This window comes from Fundulus heteroclitus, unplaced genomic scaffold (assembly GCF_011125445.2).
Source record: "Fundulus heteroclitus isolate FHET01 unplaced genomic scaffold, MU-UCD_Fhet_4.1 scaffold_208, whole genome shotgun sequence".
In the NCBI taxonomy this organism is placed as follows: Eukaryota; Metazoa; Chordata; class Actinopteri; order Cyprinodontiformes; family Fundulidae; genus Fundulus; species Fundulus heteroclitus.
In genome coordinates, this window is record NW_023396620.1 from 270,200 (window position 1) to 289,395 (window position 19,196).

Genomic DNA, 19,196 nt, shown 5'->3' on the forward strand with positions numbered 1-19,196 from the left:
GAAAAATGTTCCAGGTCCTGGCTGCAGATGAGCTCCTTCACAGTAACGTGGCCTGGATTACGTAATCTGCTTTTCAGAGCTGCCTGCAGGGCTTTTTTTTTTCTTTCTTTTGCCAGAAAGTTTATTTAATGTTTTTATTTTTACATACATAATCATAGAACAAGCATGCAATGCCTGTTGAAGATCTGTTCATGTTTCAGGCAACCTATAGCAGATAATCATCCGCGTAGGAACCACAGTGTCCGTTTGCTTCTGCCGTTTGCGTTGCGTTCTCCTAAATCCAAGTCTTTGACATAATCAAACCAGATGCTTACTTGCAGGGCTTTTTTTTTTTTTTAAAGGAATACTGCCTCTGTCTGCCTCTACAGCCTGTAAGAGTGGAAACGATACTTTGGATGCAATAATGCGGTGAACCCCTCATTGTGGCATTCAGTGTTTTATTCAGAGATCTCGCATTACGGATCAAGAATAAACCTTGGGAAGTGATTATTGAAACTTCTTTCTCCTTGTTTTTCGGGCTGCCGTCCTACATCCACAGTGTCTGCCCTTTTAGTTTTTTGGGTTTTCACTAGAGAAGCAGGGGTGTTGAAGCTGAACCACAAACTATGATGCTGATATTTAGTCAGAACACACGAGCAGCACAAAAAATGACTGAGGGCTCCTTCTATCCATCCTACCAGAATCCTACAAAAATTATAACTTCTTAAGAAAGAAAGCAAACTAGAAAACATAGAAGGGGGAACACAAGAGGAGTTACTGAAGGATATCATACTATGCCACTAAAGGAGTTGTTGTGAATTGACCTACATAATTGAAGATTTGTGTTATTACTGCATACTCTGAATGAATGTGTAGATAACATTTGTGTAACATTTACCTGTCTTCAGAAGTGTTTAGTAAAACAAAGTGGAAATACTTCACGGTTTTTCACATATCCCCCTGTCTGCCTGTCTTGCTGCAGTTATACTGACAGATGAGGAAGTTCAGAGGAAAAGGGAAATGATAATGAAGAGGAAAGAAGAGGAGGCGGCTCGGGAGGCGCAGAGGCCACGGCTGAATGAGGAGCAAGCTCGGATGATCTCCAGCCTGGTGGAAGCTCACCACAAGACCTACGATGCCTCCTATTCTGACTTTTCACGCTTCAGGGTTAGTCCAGTTCAAAGTATTTCAGTATTTTAGCCGAGCAGCACTAACATTACCGTCACTGAAAGCTAAAGAAGCTACTACAGCACAGGTGTCAAACTCAAGTGTTTTTACAAATAAAACTATGAAGTTTTGTGCACATTTCTGGTTAATAATTTCTAGAAAGTTGTTTTGCCGCTTTTACAGCCACTATTCTGATTGCGTATGTCTCTACTGGCTTTGCATATCTAGGCACTCCAATTCTGCTTTGCAAAATAGCTTAAGATCAGTCCGACTAGATTTAGAAGGGATGTAAATATGTTTTGATCTAAACCTCTTAATTGTAGCTGCAGCTCCACATTTTACGGTCATTCTCCTAGAAGGGGGGGCTCTTCCCCAGTCTAACAGGTTTTCTTCGAGGATTGCCCTGTATTTAAGTCCCTGCTGAAAAAGCATCACCACAGCATGATACTGCCACCACCATACATCTGTCTGGTGTACCCGCTCAATACGTTTGCTGTGTTCCCTACACTACTTAGGGCAAACATTTTCTGGCTCTCTTTGGCCTTCTTTCTACTGCTCCACCATAACAGCCATGTTATGGTGGAGTGCACACTAATAGCTGTCTTGTTAGCAGCTTGTCCCTGCTGGTGTTTGGTCTCTTTGCGGTTCCTCATCAATGGCCTTTTAGCAGCCCGTCTTAATTTGTCTGACTGCCATTGTGGTTGGAGAGTCATGCTTTGGGTAGAATGGATTGAACAGGGGTTCATGATGCTGTTTGTTCACTTAAGATTCTCTAACAAACCTCCGAGGCCAGAAACAGAACAGCTTTTAGGCTGACATAAAATGACAGAGATTGGCTCGCTAATAAGAGGACGGTTTACACATGCACAGCACCCTTTTCAGATTTTCATTAGTAAAACATAAAAAAAAAAAAGCAGGTATAAGTCAAATAAAATGGCAGCAAAATCCATTGAAGGTTGGGGCTGTGACAGGAGAAACATGTGGAATAGTTCAAAGGATATTTTGAGTTTTTGAGTCAGACCGAAGCATAATGACTCCAGCTGCCGTCATTTACATTGTTTCCAGTTTTATTGTGGCTGGTAACACGAGTTACCAAGAGTTTAGCTGTATTTTCTTAGCTACATCAGAACACATTCTCCCAGTGGCCTACAACAACAGGGCTGTGCAGAGCAAATGAGAGAGAGACTAAAGAATAACTGGAATGTCTGAGAAAGTCTCAAAGTCTATGATTTATTAGAGTATGATATTAGCACTGCACGCTATGCAGGCCGCCACGGGCATTCTCTGATCGAGGAGCAGATGAGTGAAGTTTCCCAATATTGAGCTAGAGGTGTTGTACTGAATTAGGAGAGAAGTACGAGCTTTCAAGCCGTTGAGTAATCCACACAAAGAGCACCACAACTTGGCAGCAGGACTCAACATCGTAACTAAAGAGGGAATTAGGGAGGATCTAAAGTAATTGTTGGAGGTAAATACAACAAATTTGCTGGTAATAACAGCCAGATATGTTTACAGAGGAAGACCTGAGATGAATGCTTAGATAAACTAAAGAACAGGCCAACACACATCTGGGTTACAGGAGTACATGAAAGGCATATGAGCTGCAGGCACTTCCAGGTGGAAGCAGTAACACCTCTCCCCTCTCACTGTAGCAAATATTCTTTCATTGGTGTGCCCAGGCTTACACACACAGATGCACACGTTGGTGTGTACATCACTGTGTCGACCTTCCATTGACTTCTTCATTGTCTAATGCTATCTATACCCTAAACCTAAGGTCACAGGTCACCGAACCCTAAACTGGACCGAAACTCAATTCACACCTTAGCCCTAAACCTAAGCATTAGCCCAAGTTGTGTTGTGTGGACCTTGCAAAATGTCCTCACAATGGCAATTGCCCACACAACGTTGGTCAACTGTCAGGTTTTGATCCGCACGATAGACACACAAGTACACACACAAACACACACACACACACACAAACACACACACACATTGTTCAGTCAACAAGAATAACATTTTGCCTCTTTGTTGTAAAGTCTAACAAGTGATTTCTGTTCACCTCTCAATGCTTTTTTTTTTCTTTTTGGCAAACAGGGATTGAATAAAAGCCAGTTTCAGGAACCCCATTGAATGTTTGACAGACCGATGTTTATTGTGTACTTCATTTTCAATTCATGACTCGGTTGAGGCACATGAGAAGCAGCTCAGAGCATATTAATGTCTGTTTCTCTGCATGTTTTCAGCCTCCAGTGCGTGACGGCCCGGTAACACGCAGTGCCAGCAGAGCTGCCTCCCTTCACTCCCTGTCTGATGCATCCTCTGATTCATTTAATCACTCACCTGGTGAGATGAATAATGGCTTATTCTTGTTTTATTCCTCTTCACGGTTAACATCACCAAGGCCCAAACTCGGCTCATTTAATTCAACATCAGTGTCTGTGTGCAAGCCAAATTCTAACTGATCAGAACTATTCTTGTTGTTTCATTAAGGAAATAAGAAAAAATATTTTAGTATTTATCACTATGGGCTTCATATTTATTTTGTGTTTTGCTTTTGCATGTGATAATAATTGTATATCTAGCCAAGTTAGTTAGCACTGTAAGGGCCAGTAAGATAAATGGATTTATCTTCATGTTTTCAGAAATGTAATGTTTAATTTATTTATTTATGTTGACATTAACAGTTTCAGTTTTTGTGTGTGTGTATTAATTAACAGATATTCAAAGATCAGGCTTTGCCTAGTCTTTCTTTCTTAGACTACATCAATTAACAGAATTTTCATTATCTGACTTGCTACTTGCAGTTTAGAACAGATCAAGGAAAATTGTCCAACTCTCAAGCTGCTATTTAATTGCATCAATGTTGGTTTCTTTTTCTTATGTTATCAAGTTATATCTTCAGGGGTTCATACTTTCTTAAAACTTTTTTTTATTTTTTGCCTTTGCTCATCTTATTATTGTTTGCAATCTTTCTCAATCTGCTCAAACAGAGTCTGTTGACACCAAGATGAACTTCAGCAACCTGCTGATGATGTACCAGGATGGAGCGAGTAGTCCTGACTCCTGTGAGGAGGACACAAAGCTCTCCATGCTGCCCCACCTGGCTGACCTGGTCTCTTACAGCATCCAGAAAGTCATTGGATTTGCCAAGATGATTCCAGGTTTCAGGTACGAACTTGAAGAATCGCTGTCAATTTTGCCACTTGTTTAAAAAACAGTAAACATCTCCCCTTCCTGCCATTTTTGCTATTTGTATCATTTTTGAGCACCATAAAATTTATATTTTAGTTGATAGACAGACTGAACAAATAATTTCTATTTTAAAAGGGGATTATTTTAGTAATCATGAAAAAAAGGGCAAAGAGTAGCAGCTTTTGTTTTTGCTTCAGCAAATTCAGATGAAAGGCTTTCATTATTTGTACTAGTTGACCGAAAAGTTATTCATCGGTCAGTAAACTATAGGCGGTTCAATGATGAATATGTATGTCTGAAATCCATTCAAGGTTTTGTACAAAGCCTGAGCTGACATGTAACGACAGAAACACCTAGATGACATCGGTGCAGGGTTGCTTCCTGCTGTTTTGTGTTCTCTCGCTGATTTCCGGTTCTGATTTATTTTCTTGTAAAATCTGCCACATGAAAGCAGCAGCACGCGCACACAGCGACCTGAACGAGGTCCCCACCTACACACAGAACACAGTGATCAGCAGCCCACACGTATGCAGGACATTAATGGAAGAGGGGAAAACAAACAAGCTGTTCCAAGAATGCACTCAAACAGGCTGTGGCTAAAAGCTGAGCTGAGAGATAACCATATGAATAAATGCCCATAGAGAGGCAATGCGCCAGAAAAACAGAGAGAATCGAGCAGCGGAACATGTATTTATAACATAGATTCGCTTTATTCTGTGGAACTGAGCATATGTTTTACTGGAAAAAAGAGTTTACTATTGTACAATTTATAGGTTCACAGAAATGATTCCCTCTATTTCCAACTAAATTATTGCAGTCACAGAGCTAGGGGAAGGTTGGCTTTGCTTTTTTGTCTCAAATACTCACAGCGTTCTTAAAACAATCCAGTTTAAGTCGGGACTGAGATGGGCTCGGAACAAGGTTTATTTTGTTCCTCCACTTTGTCTTTGTTGTTTTGGCCACGTCTTGAAATATTTCCTGGTTTAAAAGTTTAAAGATAGAGGCCACCAAATCGTTATTCAAGATTATTTACGGTGGCCAAGAGGTACACATGCACTGCAAGTACATAAATGCGCTGCAAACACAAAAAGTACTCCAAACAGACACAATGGGAAAATGCAGCAAATGAGAAAAGCTGCATTCACAGAAATTAGTCACAAAAACTGCAAGCATGCTGCAAACACAAATGACACTGACACACAAAACACATGCAATGACAAAGTGCTGCAAAGCACAAAAGCAACTGCAAGTAAAGAAAAGCTGTAAACCAGCGGCGCATAACAGACCAGACCTCTAGTGGGGAGTCGATCACCAACCAATTCACATGGGCCTACAGAGCTCAGACTGGAGTCAGTGCGGCAGGGACATTTATGTATTCTAAATATTATAGTGGAAACGATATTCCCAATACACTGTAGAATACATTGGGGCTACAGATCATATTTGATAAAAAAACTAAGGTGTTTATTGAATATACTTATCAATTTAAAATGTCTACAATGGTTTATAATAAAGTTATGCACGTAAAGCAAACCAAACAGGAGTAATATTACCAGTTTTTAAGCTCTTTTTGTTCCCTGCATACAAATGTGGGAATGCTAGACCTTGTCCTCCAGCATGTCCTCCACCTACTCCAGCTCATCTTCAGTCCTACATCCTTCAACAAAGCATGAATGAACCCGTTTTCAGGACTTACCGGTACTCCTATATTTAAAAAAAAAAAAAAAAAAAACGTGTAGCATAGATGGCATCGGATGGAAAATGAGCTGAACTGTAGAGCTGATCTAAATTTTAAAGAAGTTTTAAATGACTTGGAGGAACATATGGGATGGTAGATGTTTTGAGTGATGACCTGGGGTTAATTATTTTCTCTGGAAGATATAATTATTGTGTATTTAATTTTTTTAATTTTCATGTGAACAGAGTACTACATGTATGGATAACCTAGGTGATTGTGCATATTGTATAATAGTAATTCATTAAAATGCTAATTTTGATAAAACAGTTCCTGGTTAAAACCATACTAGGTGATAAAATAGGCACGTGTAAGCTGTGCAAAAACCAACTAACCAAACATTTTACTATACAAAGCCATTTATTATGCAAAGCAGGGACCTGAGGTGAAGAAACCAAGGGATGAATTTAAAAGCCAAAAACATCACATTAAAATCATTCTAGAAGTAAGAGAGCAGCTTCCATAGGACTTTTAGTAGTAAACATAACCATTGATATGGACAGTCCAAATCTAGCTATGCGGCGGGCCTTTGGACAACAAAATATACGTCTAACAACATATTTTGTTGACAAAATATTGAGCCATCACATGAGGCCTTCAGTCTGGTCCAGAAAACTGAAAAGCTTTTCCAAACAAGGTCCAGTGCATCCTTCAGCAGGCTCTCAAAAGCCACGAATACTCTAGAGAAAGAATCAAGTCTGTTAAAAAGCATGCTCCTTTCATGTCAGGATGAGCAAAGAAAACTAACCAGCTTTATAAAAATGCTAAAATAATATAAAATACATGCATTTTCTATAATGCAGTAATTACCAACTTTGTGAAGGTCATGGTTTAAAGTGTTGTTTAAACATCTTGATTGAGCTCTTATTTTGGAGAACAGAAAATGTCATCTTGTTACCTTGGTGATCCTGTGTAACACACTTCAGCAGTTTATTGAAGTCAGCCTCATGTGTTTAACTGAAAAATATGAAATAATTACTCATCTTCATGGTCAACATTTTTTTGCTGTTAATATCCCCATTTATGCTGCCGTCTCTCGAACTAAATTAAGTGTGAATCTCACAGAGCAAAAGTATAACTCTCTCGGTTATATTACTCTGACTGCAGTGACTAACGCATCAGAAATGCAAACCACTATAAATTAAAGTCTCAAACACGCTAATACTAAGGATGTATTTATACTGCTGTTCTGTAATATTGTAAACATAAAGGAAAACATACCTTTTCTTTCTTCTATTGAAGGTTTCCTTTGGACATCCTATTAATGTTTCCCAAGGCAGGGTTTCTCAAACTTTTTGTGGCCAGAGACCCCTTAGCAGCAGTAAAAAGAATTTCCAAGGACCCCTTTAGATTCCTCATTCTGCTAGCATTTTTAAACAGCCATTTGTACTGTTAAATACATTGGTAATTATGTATGTTTTTAAAAATATATATAAATATAAATACACCTAATATTAGAGATTTGGTGGAGATTAGATCCTCATTCTCGATAAAGCCAAACTTGATGTAACTGTTGTCATAGAGCTGGACGATATAGAAAAAAAGCTTATTGATAAAAGAAAAAATGCATATTGATCGATATCGATAATTATTGAAAATATTTAAAACCATATTTTATGTGCAGCTCTGCCTGGACATTTTATGATATTGCTAAATGATTTAATTTTAATAAAGAACACAAACACAGAATTCCAATTAAATCTTTATTTAACCAACTTTTTTAATCATAACAGAACTTTTTTTAAAGAAAAATAACTTAAGAGACCTGAGTTATGTTACTAAATACTGACAAAGAATAAACTAAAGCTACCAGTAAAATGACCAAAATAAATATACCAAATAAATAAATAAAATAGCCTATTTAGGTGGAAATAGTACACTAGTTACTTCTCAAGTTTCATAATTGAGAGGCTGACGCAGGGCTGAGGTCCGAGGCTGTGGCGTGTAAGGACAGCGCGAGCAGTGTCAGCCCCGTGCTGCTGCTCCGCGTCTTCATATGAATCTTCTGGTACTTCTTCTTTTAAAACAAAGCAGGTATAGCAGCTAAACTGTTTCTATCACAAAGATGGGAGCCCAGTTTAGCTGCTAAACCTGCTTTGCTCCTTGCTGCAACATATTCATGTGCTCTGTGTTGTGGTTTGAGAGGGCGGCGCTTTGTGACGGCGTGCCTGGGTCCGCGATTACGATTGGTCAAGAGGAAGTAGTGACTGTAACATCAACTAATATGATAGGAAGGAAAACTGTCTCTATATCGAGTTTTATCGACCCTATTTTTTCCTATCACGCCACACGTCTATCGATCGATATATATTGTTATTGAAATATCGCCCAGCCCTATGTTGTCATTTTTCCTAATTTTAACTGATTTGGCTTTTACCTTACTTGATGAAGAGGACGGACTTAAATATTTGTCCATTGTGTTACTTAGCTCAACCCCACACATCCTCAGCAGTAGCCTCGTGAGACCATCCTGATCTCGCGAGCTTTCAAGGTTTCACTCGCAGATCAGTCTGGCTACTCTCCGTTAAAGAAAATTTGGAGCCGTTCACCAAACGAACGTCCAATCAGCGTTGGCTTTGAGGCGGGTGGAGGTGTGACGCAACGGGAAGCGCGACAGTTCAGTCTAAAGAACATGGCGGCTTCAGCCGATGAAACTAGCGTTAGCGTGGCTATCGAGCAAGTTTTATCGGAATTACAGAGTATTTCTTTGCTGAGCTAACGAGCCTTTACCTGCAGCAGCAAGAGTAGCTTGGCTTGTGGTTGTGTTTTCGTCGTCGCTCGTAACAGAGTGACGACGAATCTGATTGGTTCATTTGGCCCGTCTATCACCAACATAGGCCAATCAGCTAACCAGTATTTTCGCCCCTTCCCAAAATTACTTCAACGGAAGGTTTCCAGATGGATATGCGGAGCAAATCTATCTGGCGGAGTCAGGTAACCTCAGCAGTGCCTCCTCAGGCCCGACAACATGTTCTATGTGGTCTGTCTGGGGACCCCAGTTTGAGGGCCGCTGGGCCATTTCAATTTGTTGGTGGTTGACTCCCCCTAGAGGTCTGGAGTACTTCCGTCATGTAGAGCTAGTTTGCAGCTTTTTTTTTAACTTGCAGCGTTTTTTGCGCTTTGCAGCATTTTGCCTTTGCATTTATGTATTTGCAGTGCGTTTGCACGTCTCGGCCACCGTAATTATTGGTATTATTTCAAACAGTTGTATTGCTCACATCTGACCAAAGCACACAGTTTCAGTCCCAGAAGTGTCTTGCAAAGTTTCTATATTTACTTTTGTGATGGTAGGAAGGAAACCCCTTTTCCCTGGCATGCCGCCCAGACAGCCAGTTCACAAATACCGTAGATTGGGTCTAATGGTTACTATAGAGACTTGGGGATCCCAAGGTGCCTCTTTTTTTGCTGTATTTCTCTAATGGTGACCATGGGACATTTTAGTTTTACCTGCTTTACTATCTGTCACACTACTACTATCTCTGTGGTAAGATAAAAATTGGTCCTCAATGAGTCTAGAGGCCAGTGACTGAAAGAAATGGGCATCTGTATAATGTCATAAATCCTTCCCAAGGCAAGGTACATTTATTTGTATAGCATATTTCAGTACAAGAACAACGGAAAGTGCTTTACATGATTAATGAAACAATGTCCTGAATTAATGTTTAAAATGTCAAGAAACACTAATTGGCTCAAAAGATAAAGTACAAGTTTAACATGCTAACATTTATTTTAAATGGATTATTAGGAATATCAGCACTGCTGAAATTAGCTATTATTATTAGGATTATCATTATTATATTTTTGGTAAACCAAGATATTTCTTAAAATGTTTCCCTCATGGAAGAAATGTACTTTATTAAAAAAATGGAAGAAGCTATTGCAGAAGTTTGTTTATTTTATGGTTTCTTTAAATATTTAATATTTAGTAAATGTTGCTTTCCCTGCAGATGCATTGTTCTTTCTGTATTTAACTGATGGACGTATTCGTATCTAGGACAGTGTTAAATGTCAGGATCAAATGATGTCTAAGACGTTAAACATCAGCTGCATGTGTAGATGGAACAATCACAGACACTGTTGACCAGATCTTAAGACACGGTGGAACATTTCAAAGCTGCATCCTCTGTTCTAACACAGATTAAGACGAGGAAGATCTCTATGTTCAGTAAACGTATGACTCAGTCATCGTACATGCTGTACCGTATTTGTCCCTCTCATATTGACACAGAACCCTACTCTCGCTGGCTCTCGTTTCTAAGTGTAGGTGTTTAAGTACGACTTTCTGGGCTGTTATCTCTTTGATGGATCACATTGTGGGCTAGAATAATGTGATGAGTGTGCCTGGAATCACAACATGGTGAGAACATTTAGATACTTTCTCTGCGGGAAGGTTTGAGGGAAATGTCTGCTTTCTTAAGTACTTAAAACCTATATATGTCACTGAGTTGTTTTTTTAACTAAATGTAGTGGCAGGTTTAAGTATTTATCTTCTGCCTCAGTTATTTACTGAGACACCTATATAACGTCATAAATCCGTCCCAAGGAAACAATGTCCTGAATTAATTAGCAATTAATATTATTTTTTTTCTCCTTTCATTTAAAATGTCTAAATTCAGCAACATCCCTGATGTTATATTACTTGTTTTAAGTAATATTTGAAGTGTTTTAAGCTGCTGAAAATTTGATAAATCTGTAGAGATGTTGTTCCTTGGTTACGTTCAGCTATATGATTCATTTGCGTTGGGTGACCAAAATAAAATAAACCTGGGCATGTCTGTTTTTATTAGTTAAAACTGTACAACAGAATGTCTGTTTTAGGTTAAAAAGCAACTCAAGTTGTCTCTAGCAGAGCTTACGATAATAAATTATTATTATTTTTTTACCCTTATACTGCATAAACACTTATTGTTTGCTTGCAGAGAGCTGACGGCAGAGGACCAGATTGCTCTGCTAAAGTCGAGTGCCATTGAGATCATCATGCTGCGCTCAAACCAGTCGTTCAGCCTGGAGGACATGTCCTGGAGCTGTGGGGGACCCGACTTTAAATACTGCATCAATGATGTCACAAAAGGTGGTTACACATCACATTCTCACACAAATGCCTACGAGAAATTAGCCAAATGCATCCAGCTGCTGGGAGATAATTATTTTTACTGTTCTTGAGTTTATTTTAATATAACTTGAGGATAATTATTTCACGACTCGGGAGACGGTCTCATTGGAAACATTTGTGTTTGTGAATGCTAGAGCATCAAAGAAATGTCATAAAAACTGTGAACACAGCAGCAACTCAAGGATGGGGAAAGTTTTCCTTCAAGTTGGAGTTGATGTGACAGACTGGATAAAATGTCTCCCATCTTATATGTGAGAGTCTTACACAGCCCACTCACACGCTGTTTTTCTACCCCCTGCTGGACTTTGCTGAGGCTTTTAACTTCAGGTATTTTCATGGAACCTTTAAAGCAGCCACAAACGCACACCGCGTTCCTTATTACACGCAGAGCAAGAAGACGCTGTGCTCTCTCTCTCTCTCTCTCTCTCTCTCTCTCTCTCTACAATCACTTCATGTTGAAAAAAGAACTGACTCTAGTTCGATGCTCTGATGTAGAACAATGGCCATGCAATGTTTTCTGGTTTAAAGCTGGACAAAATGGAGTAACGGTGCTGAGATAACTGTGTGGTTTGGGGATCCTCTACAGCTGGTCACACCCTGGAGCTGCTGGAGCCGCTGGTCAAGTTCCAAGTTGGTCTGAAGAAGCTCAACCTGCACGAGGAGGAACACGTGCTGCTCATGGCCATCTGCCTGCTGTCCCCAGGTGCTGCTGCTCTTTAAGATGAAACTTTTTTTTCACCCGTGTGAATGTTTGTTTTTTTTGTAGATTTCCCGAAAGCCAACATGTCATCAGAGCACACCTCAGGGTTTGTGTTGGTGGCAGCTTTGCTGTTTGACCTAGATTCTCCCAGAAATGATTGAGCACATGATGCTGCCAATAGCAGCTGAAAAGAATTTCCTGGAAAACAACTGTATCTGTTCAGCATGATGATATGACAGCATTTGTTGTTTACCCCCTGAAGCAGCATCAGAAACAGAAATAAAACCTGATTGTTTTTGCTTTTGTTGAGCCTGGATGACCAGTTTACCATCCAGGCGGGTAACAGAACATTTGAAGGTCGGAAAAAAGTAGTAGCTGCACTCAACCTCCTACCCCTACTCTTTTGTCCTTTCCTACACGGTCCTTTTGCATTACAACCACACGCTTCAGAATGATTTAATGGGATTTTATGTGATGGATCACAGTGAGAGCATAGTTTGCAAGTGAAAGAAAAACAAACAAATCAAAAATATGGCATGCGTTCAGACCCCCTAAGTGCAACACTTTGCACAACCACTATTAGTTGCAAGTACCTCTGCAAGTCTGGAGAGGAATGGATCTACTAGCTTTGCACGTCTTGCCCAGATTTTAGCCCATTTGTCTTTTAAAAATTAACTCGAGTTTAGTCAGGTTGTAAGGTGAGCCTCTGTGAATATTGACTCCCAACTAACAGGTTTAGTTTTAGTCTGTTTGCCCAGAGCCCCTTCTTCCATGTTTGTTGTGTCGCCAACATGTCTTGTGGCAAATAAGCTTTAATGTTGTCCAATAAACTTTTGCGGCCCTCATAGAACAGTTGCATCCATACTGAGGTTTAATTGTACACCATTTAGATAGTTTTAGAAGGCAAACCTATTTAATTTAGGGCTACCAGAGTGGGGGGTTGTATACAAAAGGACGCCACATTACCATTTTTGTTTGTAAAAAATTTGGAAACGTGCATGCCAGTTTACTTTCACTCTATGTTTAAATGCTACTTTATGTTTACTACATACAATCCATTTGACGTGTGTTAAAGTTTGTGGTTGAGATGCCAACGTAAAAAAACAACAAAAGAAACATTCATGAGGCTTGAACCTGTTTGCGAAGCACTGCTAGTCTTTTTCTTCTGCTCGCCTGTCCACTTGTTACGTGACCTGGTACACATGCCCTAACATCTGCTTTCCTCCCTCGCCCCCCCTCCCGGTTCTCCATTACAGACCGCCCTGGTGTGCAAGACCATGCCCGCATAGAGCAGCTGCAGGACCGTCTGTCAGAGGCGCTACAGGCCTACATCCGGGTCAACCACCCAGGCGGCCGCCTCCTCTACGCCAAGATGATCCAGAAGCTGGCGGACCTGCGCAGTCTGAACGAGGAGCATTCCAAGCAGTACCGCTCGCTCTCCTTTCAGCCCGAGCACAGCATGCAGCTTACCCCACTGGTACTGGAAGTGTTCGGCAGCGAGGTGTCATAGCTGAGGAAGAGGAGGAGGATCTGTTCTTTAAGGCAGACTCTTCAGACACAGGAGGATTAACAGACCCTGCTGCCTTTTCCTCAACAAAACCCGAAGGCTTCACCACACCCTGGACGCAGAAGGTGGACGATCACATCTTCTTTCTGTCTTCACCTCTTTCATTATCTGTCGATTCCTCACTTTCCTGGAGGAGCAAAACCCAACGTAGGCCATAACTGGATCTCTAGATTCACAAATATAAATCTGCTGCTGGATCACCCGAATCTCAAACCTCATTTGCTTTTCCAAATATCCCGACTCGCTCATTTCCATCCTTTCCACAACTGCAGAATCCAAATGTTTTTCATCACCAACCTTCGCTGGATTCTACTTCCTGCAACACTTTCTTAAAGTGGAAACAGCTTGAGAGATGTCCCCGTCACCTCCCTCTCATCATCATCATAACTTTTCTTCCTGTTCACATGGCAACAACAGGAAACAGCGCTCAGATTCAAATATCGTACTCATGCTCACGGTGATGAACTTTATGTAAATGGCTAATAACCTTTGGTGGTTTACAGATTTTAACAGCAAAATCATCCAAATATATTCAGCATCAGCAACCACGAGTGAGCTCGGGAGAAATAGAAATACTTTGGTTTGTGATGGGAGTCGAGCGTTTGTGTTATTGGCCTCCCCTGTAAATTCTGCAGATGTGAAAGAAGAAATCTTAACTAGTCAAAATCATATGAAGACAGATTTGTCTGCAAAAATCTTTTGATTTGGGAACGATGGGAAGAAATGTGCACTTTGAAAAAACAAGAGGATGCTGGGTAGATGGGTGGAAAGGGGGTGCAACATTTTGTTAAAATTAACAAAGGAAGAATGTATGTATAATTCTACATATGATAAGTATAAGCTGTAGTACAAGTCAAACATTTGGATGTCTAATGCTTGGCAAGTACTGTAAATAGAAATTAATATTTCTGAGAGTGTTAAATAATAATAATGATGATGATAAAAAGGATGTCAAGGCCCCTCCTCCTCAGATATGTGTGTATAGGCCACCTTATATAAAAAAAAGTGTACACACGGGCACTGAGACGTGTTATGAGGAGTCCTTCTGTTTTTGCTATAGTGTGCAAGAATATTGATGGACCACAAGGGGGTGTGTGCACAGGCTCTGACTGAACATATAATGCAACAAGGCTCTTTGTTGTGATCTCTGATTTTTGGACCTGTGAAATTTATAGGCTGACATACACAAAGATAATTTCCTGTTTTGTGGATGGCTATTTTTTCAGAAAAAAAAACAAAAAAAACAAAATATAGTTGTTGGGCTGGTTGGATTGCTGCTAAGACAGAGCTTAGATAGTTGGACAGAACCCAGCTGCCAGCTGTTGCCTCAGGGAACGTTTGTCTGACGATACTGTGTACTCAAGTTTTTTTTGGCATGCGTGTGTTTGGCGTAAGCTTACAATCAGGAGAGGGAGGTTTCGAGAGTTTTTGAAGCTCAAGGCATCACTGTGATTTCTAATTATACTGAATAACAGCAGAAGGAAGCTAAGTGATAAATATTTCTGAAAGAAAAACACAAAATTCTCTATTTGTGAAGCTAAAAAAAAACAATTTATTTTATCATATAGTCTGTAAGAAAGTATAATTAATACATTCTAGCTACACAGTCATCTTTATTAAATTAGTAAAAGCCTTATATTGAATGTTTTAAGGGTTAAGTAAATATTCTAGAGCAGTGGTTCTCAAACTTTGTAGAACTGAGTAACTCTTCCACTTTCCACCATAGATGCATTTGTTTTACAATGGTAGTGCATCGGGCCTTTAAAAAAAAAAAAAAAACAACAACAACAATGCTCTTACTTAAGGGCACTGTATGGTTGGATGAAGGATTTAATTAATTAAGCCTTACTTTGTCCACATCTAATATTTGAAAAATGCGCTTAAAGGAGGTGGTGCCCGTCAGACCAGGGAATATGCAGGGGGTGAGGGCTGGGCTGTGATTCTATAAGCTGAATAAATGCTACATTTTTAGCTTAGCTGAATGCTAAGCTAAAAAAATTGCTAACCTGACAAAAAGACACGATGCTCACTTTTCCACCTCGATGCAGAGGCATGTACGAGTGGCAGAGCTACCAACGTCAGCTTTTTTCTGTGATGTCACAATATCTTTCTGCCAATACTAATATTGATTCGAAACTCACATGCAGTACACTCGTTCAACACGAGGAGGGCGCCACACAGATGGTTTTCGACACGAAGTAGGATTTTAACAAATGTGCAGTAAATGTTCAAAATAATGACCAGGACATGTATACAGCACTATAAAACATCTAATGATACAGTTTTATTAGCAAAAAAAGTCAATTTGGGGGTTTGTTCTTAAATGGAGAGCAAAACATCATCAGCTTATATGGCTAACAGTAGTTAGCCTGGTCACTGAGCGTACCAGGTAGCTAACCCCACTGTTTTTTAAACTTGGTACTGGAACACGGTAAACTTACTGCCTGAATTTATTTATAATTGTAAGTTACAAATGAACTGTGTGTTTTTGCTTTCAAATTATTTATCAATTAGGTAGATATTAATGTGTGTACAGCACATGCAATTTATATAAATGTAGGTATGCCATATGCTAATTAGCTAAATTAGGGCAACATTTGGCAAAATTCCAACCAGTAGATGGTGGCACAGAGTTTTCCATGTGATCATTAGTTGTATGTTTACACCATGTTGGCTTTATAGTGGTTTGAGATCGATGTCGGTCCAGGGGTCGGTTTTGATGTCCTTCTCAGATCCAAGTTCTGACTTCAGAAGTCAAGGGATCACAAGGCACTTGTTCCTGGTTCACTATTATCTGCATCAGTTTGTGCAGAGATCCTGGAAATTGGAAATTTGTGTGTGTGTGTGGGGGGGATCACAATTAATTTGTTTGGGTTTAGCAAAGAAACCCAAACAAAAAGCTAGCCCAGGTGCCACCATCAGTACACATACCACAGTTTGAGAACCATGGCTCTAGAGGGGTAGCAGTCTATAAAAGCAAAGCGCAGAAACGAAGTATGAAATACTTTTACACAGATGGGACAGTTCAGCCTCTTACTCTTTTTTGTCACATTTTTATTTCATTTCAATACCAGCTGCATAAGCAAGATTTTATCACTACATATCATATTGTTTCTGTTGACATGTCACATGCTCACACCTCATGCAGGCCTGGATCACCCCCTTGTGGAAAGACGTTGTAAATACCACTTTCTTATCTGTACATAGACGCTGATGTAGGTTATAACTAAGAGAATCAAGTCGTTGATGGGAAGATGCTTTGGAGATGCTAGGCTATATGCAATTAGAGAAACTCTCCCAGTGTATTCAACTTGAGTGGACAGAGACGCTTAATATGAGCGACTCAATGAGTTGTTTGTATTGCAGGTATGCTGTGGTTCTTTTTTTTTTTTAGGCTGTGGAGGGTTGGGCTCAGTATCCATCGCACACTAAATTGGAGCACACTGTACAGATTGACACTGATGTAATCCCTTAAAAAGGGGTGGAAAAGGGATAAAATATCCCGGTATCTCAATTTTAATTCATTGAACATTCCCAGATCCCTATAATCATCCAGAACTCCCCCCAAACGACTCAGGGTTCTCATTATTAAGCGTCTTTCTGTCCATTCCAGGATTCTGGATGTACGTCTTTCCTCTCTCTCTCTCTCAATCAATAGGCTTTTGATGATATATATATATATATATATACATAATATTTTCATTTTGGTCAATATCTGATTTCTTCTGTTTGTCATGATTGTTGATTTTTAACATGTCAGGGGTTTGCTGTCCTGCTTGCGCTTGGCTTTGTGCTCGGGAGAATTGGTGACTGAAGCTGGGATGAGCAGGGTGGACCTATGGAGCTTTTTCCAAGTGTTCGTTGACACGTTTAAAAAAACCCTGCTCTGTCAGCGAGGGAAAGCAAAGACGTTTGCCCCGGAGCTGGATGCGGAGAGCTAAATCATTGCTTTGTCTGCAGAACTGTAGTTCTACAGACGACTACATCGTCTTTTTCAGGAGCTAACTTCAAAAAACCGCCAAGTGATCATCAATAACACTGCCTCAACCGGTTGGATACACGACATACTTACCTGCAAACCTTTTGCAGCAGCAGCTATGGCGTGCCTCTTTTATTCATCAACCAGCCATGTAACCACCTCATCTTCTTCAACAGCCAGTTACAACAACTCCTCTCTGCATAGCTTTAAGTTAGCAGCCAGCCAAGCTCTGCTCTGGAAATCTGCGACACACCAAGACCTGACCGGAGTCTGGGATTTGAAGGTGTCCCTTTTGGATTGGACCGCCACGAGACTGTGTAGAATTTGTACAAAGATCATAGGAGATCAAGTATTTTTAAACTGAGAATCACCACACGTAGACTTAGTGACTCGCTGTCCAAGCAGAGACCGACTGACCGACTGAGATGCACCTAGAATCCAAAGTGGGACGTTGTTGTTCTTTGTACCCCATGTCTCACTTTGCAGCTCTCAAGGTTCAGATTTTTAACACATCATGGTTCGTGTGATAATGACAGTCGTGTAAAGGCGTTTTACGTTCAACATCTGCATCACGTAAAGGAATGCAGGACAAGGTGACGGTGGGGGGGGAGAGTCTGCACGGGGTTTTAGGGGTTAGCCTGCGATACATCAGTTATTTGCCTCTGGGAAACCTTTCTTTGCTTCTGGATCAAATTCAGATCTCTATACCGCCACACCATTAAGCAACTTTCTAGGTAAATTATAGATCGGATTATTCAGTGCTCTAAGATCGTTGCAGTCTCTCCCCCCCCTTTACCCCTCGTCCCCTCCAACAAGGTCAGCAGCTCCACCTCAGTAGCCTTATTTACAAAGACCTCACTAAGCTGGAAACATTTAACAGATACCTCAGTCATTTACAGTATAGACTTTTCACAATAGCCTTTAAAGGGAACCAAACATAAACTTGTAACACTCACACACACTCAGACACAGCGCAACTCTGTCTCCTCAGAAACTCTCAGTGTTTTTGACCTCAAGTCAGCCGTAAACTCTAAAGCAGTTCTTACATCATTAGGGACATCCTGTAGAATCCTGTCAGCTAGTCAGTATCTGAGTGGATCCCAATGTTTCTAAATGTTAGCCGTCTCTCTGCTAGCCTCAGTCCTCTCCGCCTGGTTACGGACTTTCCTCTTCTCCGTCATTTCTCTCCGTTTGTGTTCTGCTGAGCTTCGGCACCGCGTATAACCAAAAATACTACCTCTCCTGTCTGCAAATATAAATCTATATATATATTTTTTTGGTTGCAGCATGATTGTGTAATATATAAAGCATACATTTTTATTTTAACAATAATTTAGAAGTTTTTCTGTGTGCATATGTACAGTAGAGTTATCAGTAGTTTGTTTTTTTTTTGTAAACAGGCTGATATATTTTTTTTTTTACCTCAAATCTCTGCATAAGCCTATGAACCCCAAATCCGCAGTTTGTAACTTTACCTCCCCCTCCTGGCAGGTAGAGGAACTACAGCTATATAGATCCATGATCTATCTCAAGACAAATACGCTTAGTTCCACTGTTGTACACCTTTTACTGGGCTGGAACCGACTTTTATTCATAGCATTACTAAGCTGCTATTTTTTAAATTTTATTTTTTGCTGTTGTTGCTGCAGTTTTAACCTCTGCCGAACCCGTCATTATATATTGGTGTAAATATGTTGCCCCTCAGAGATTTATTTATTCTGCGTCTAAAAGTTCCTTTGCAATACATGAAAGGTAGTGCTG

General features: G+C 40.1%; 1 protein-coding gene across 1 annotated transcript in view; it reads left to right on the top strand.

The window, feature by feature from the left end:
* LOC105925883 (vitamin D3 receptor A) overlaps positions 1 to 14,700 on the top strand; it is a gene marked incomplete at its 5' end in the record, with an annotated part of 84,302 nt that extends 69,602 nt beyond the window's left edge. Inside the window, 6 exon segments of the mRNA XM_036129729.1 lie at positions 962 to 1,146; positions 3,393 to 3,492; positions 4,140 to 4,317; positions 10,996 to 11,147; positions 11,776 to 11,892; positions 13,146 to 14,700. Of these exon segments, the coding sequence (XP_035985622.1) occupies positions 962 to 1,146; positions 3,393 to 3,492; positions 4,140 to 4,317; positions 10,996 to 11,147; positions 11,776 to 11,892; positions 13,146 to 13,399 (986 nt within the window). The 3' untranslated portion in view covers positions 13,400 to 14,700.
* Between the last annotated feature and the right edge of the window lie 4,496 nt (positions 14,701 to 19,196).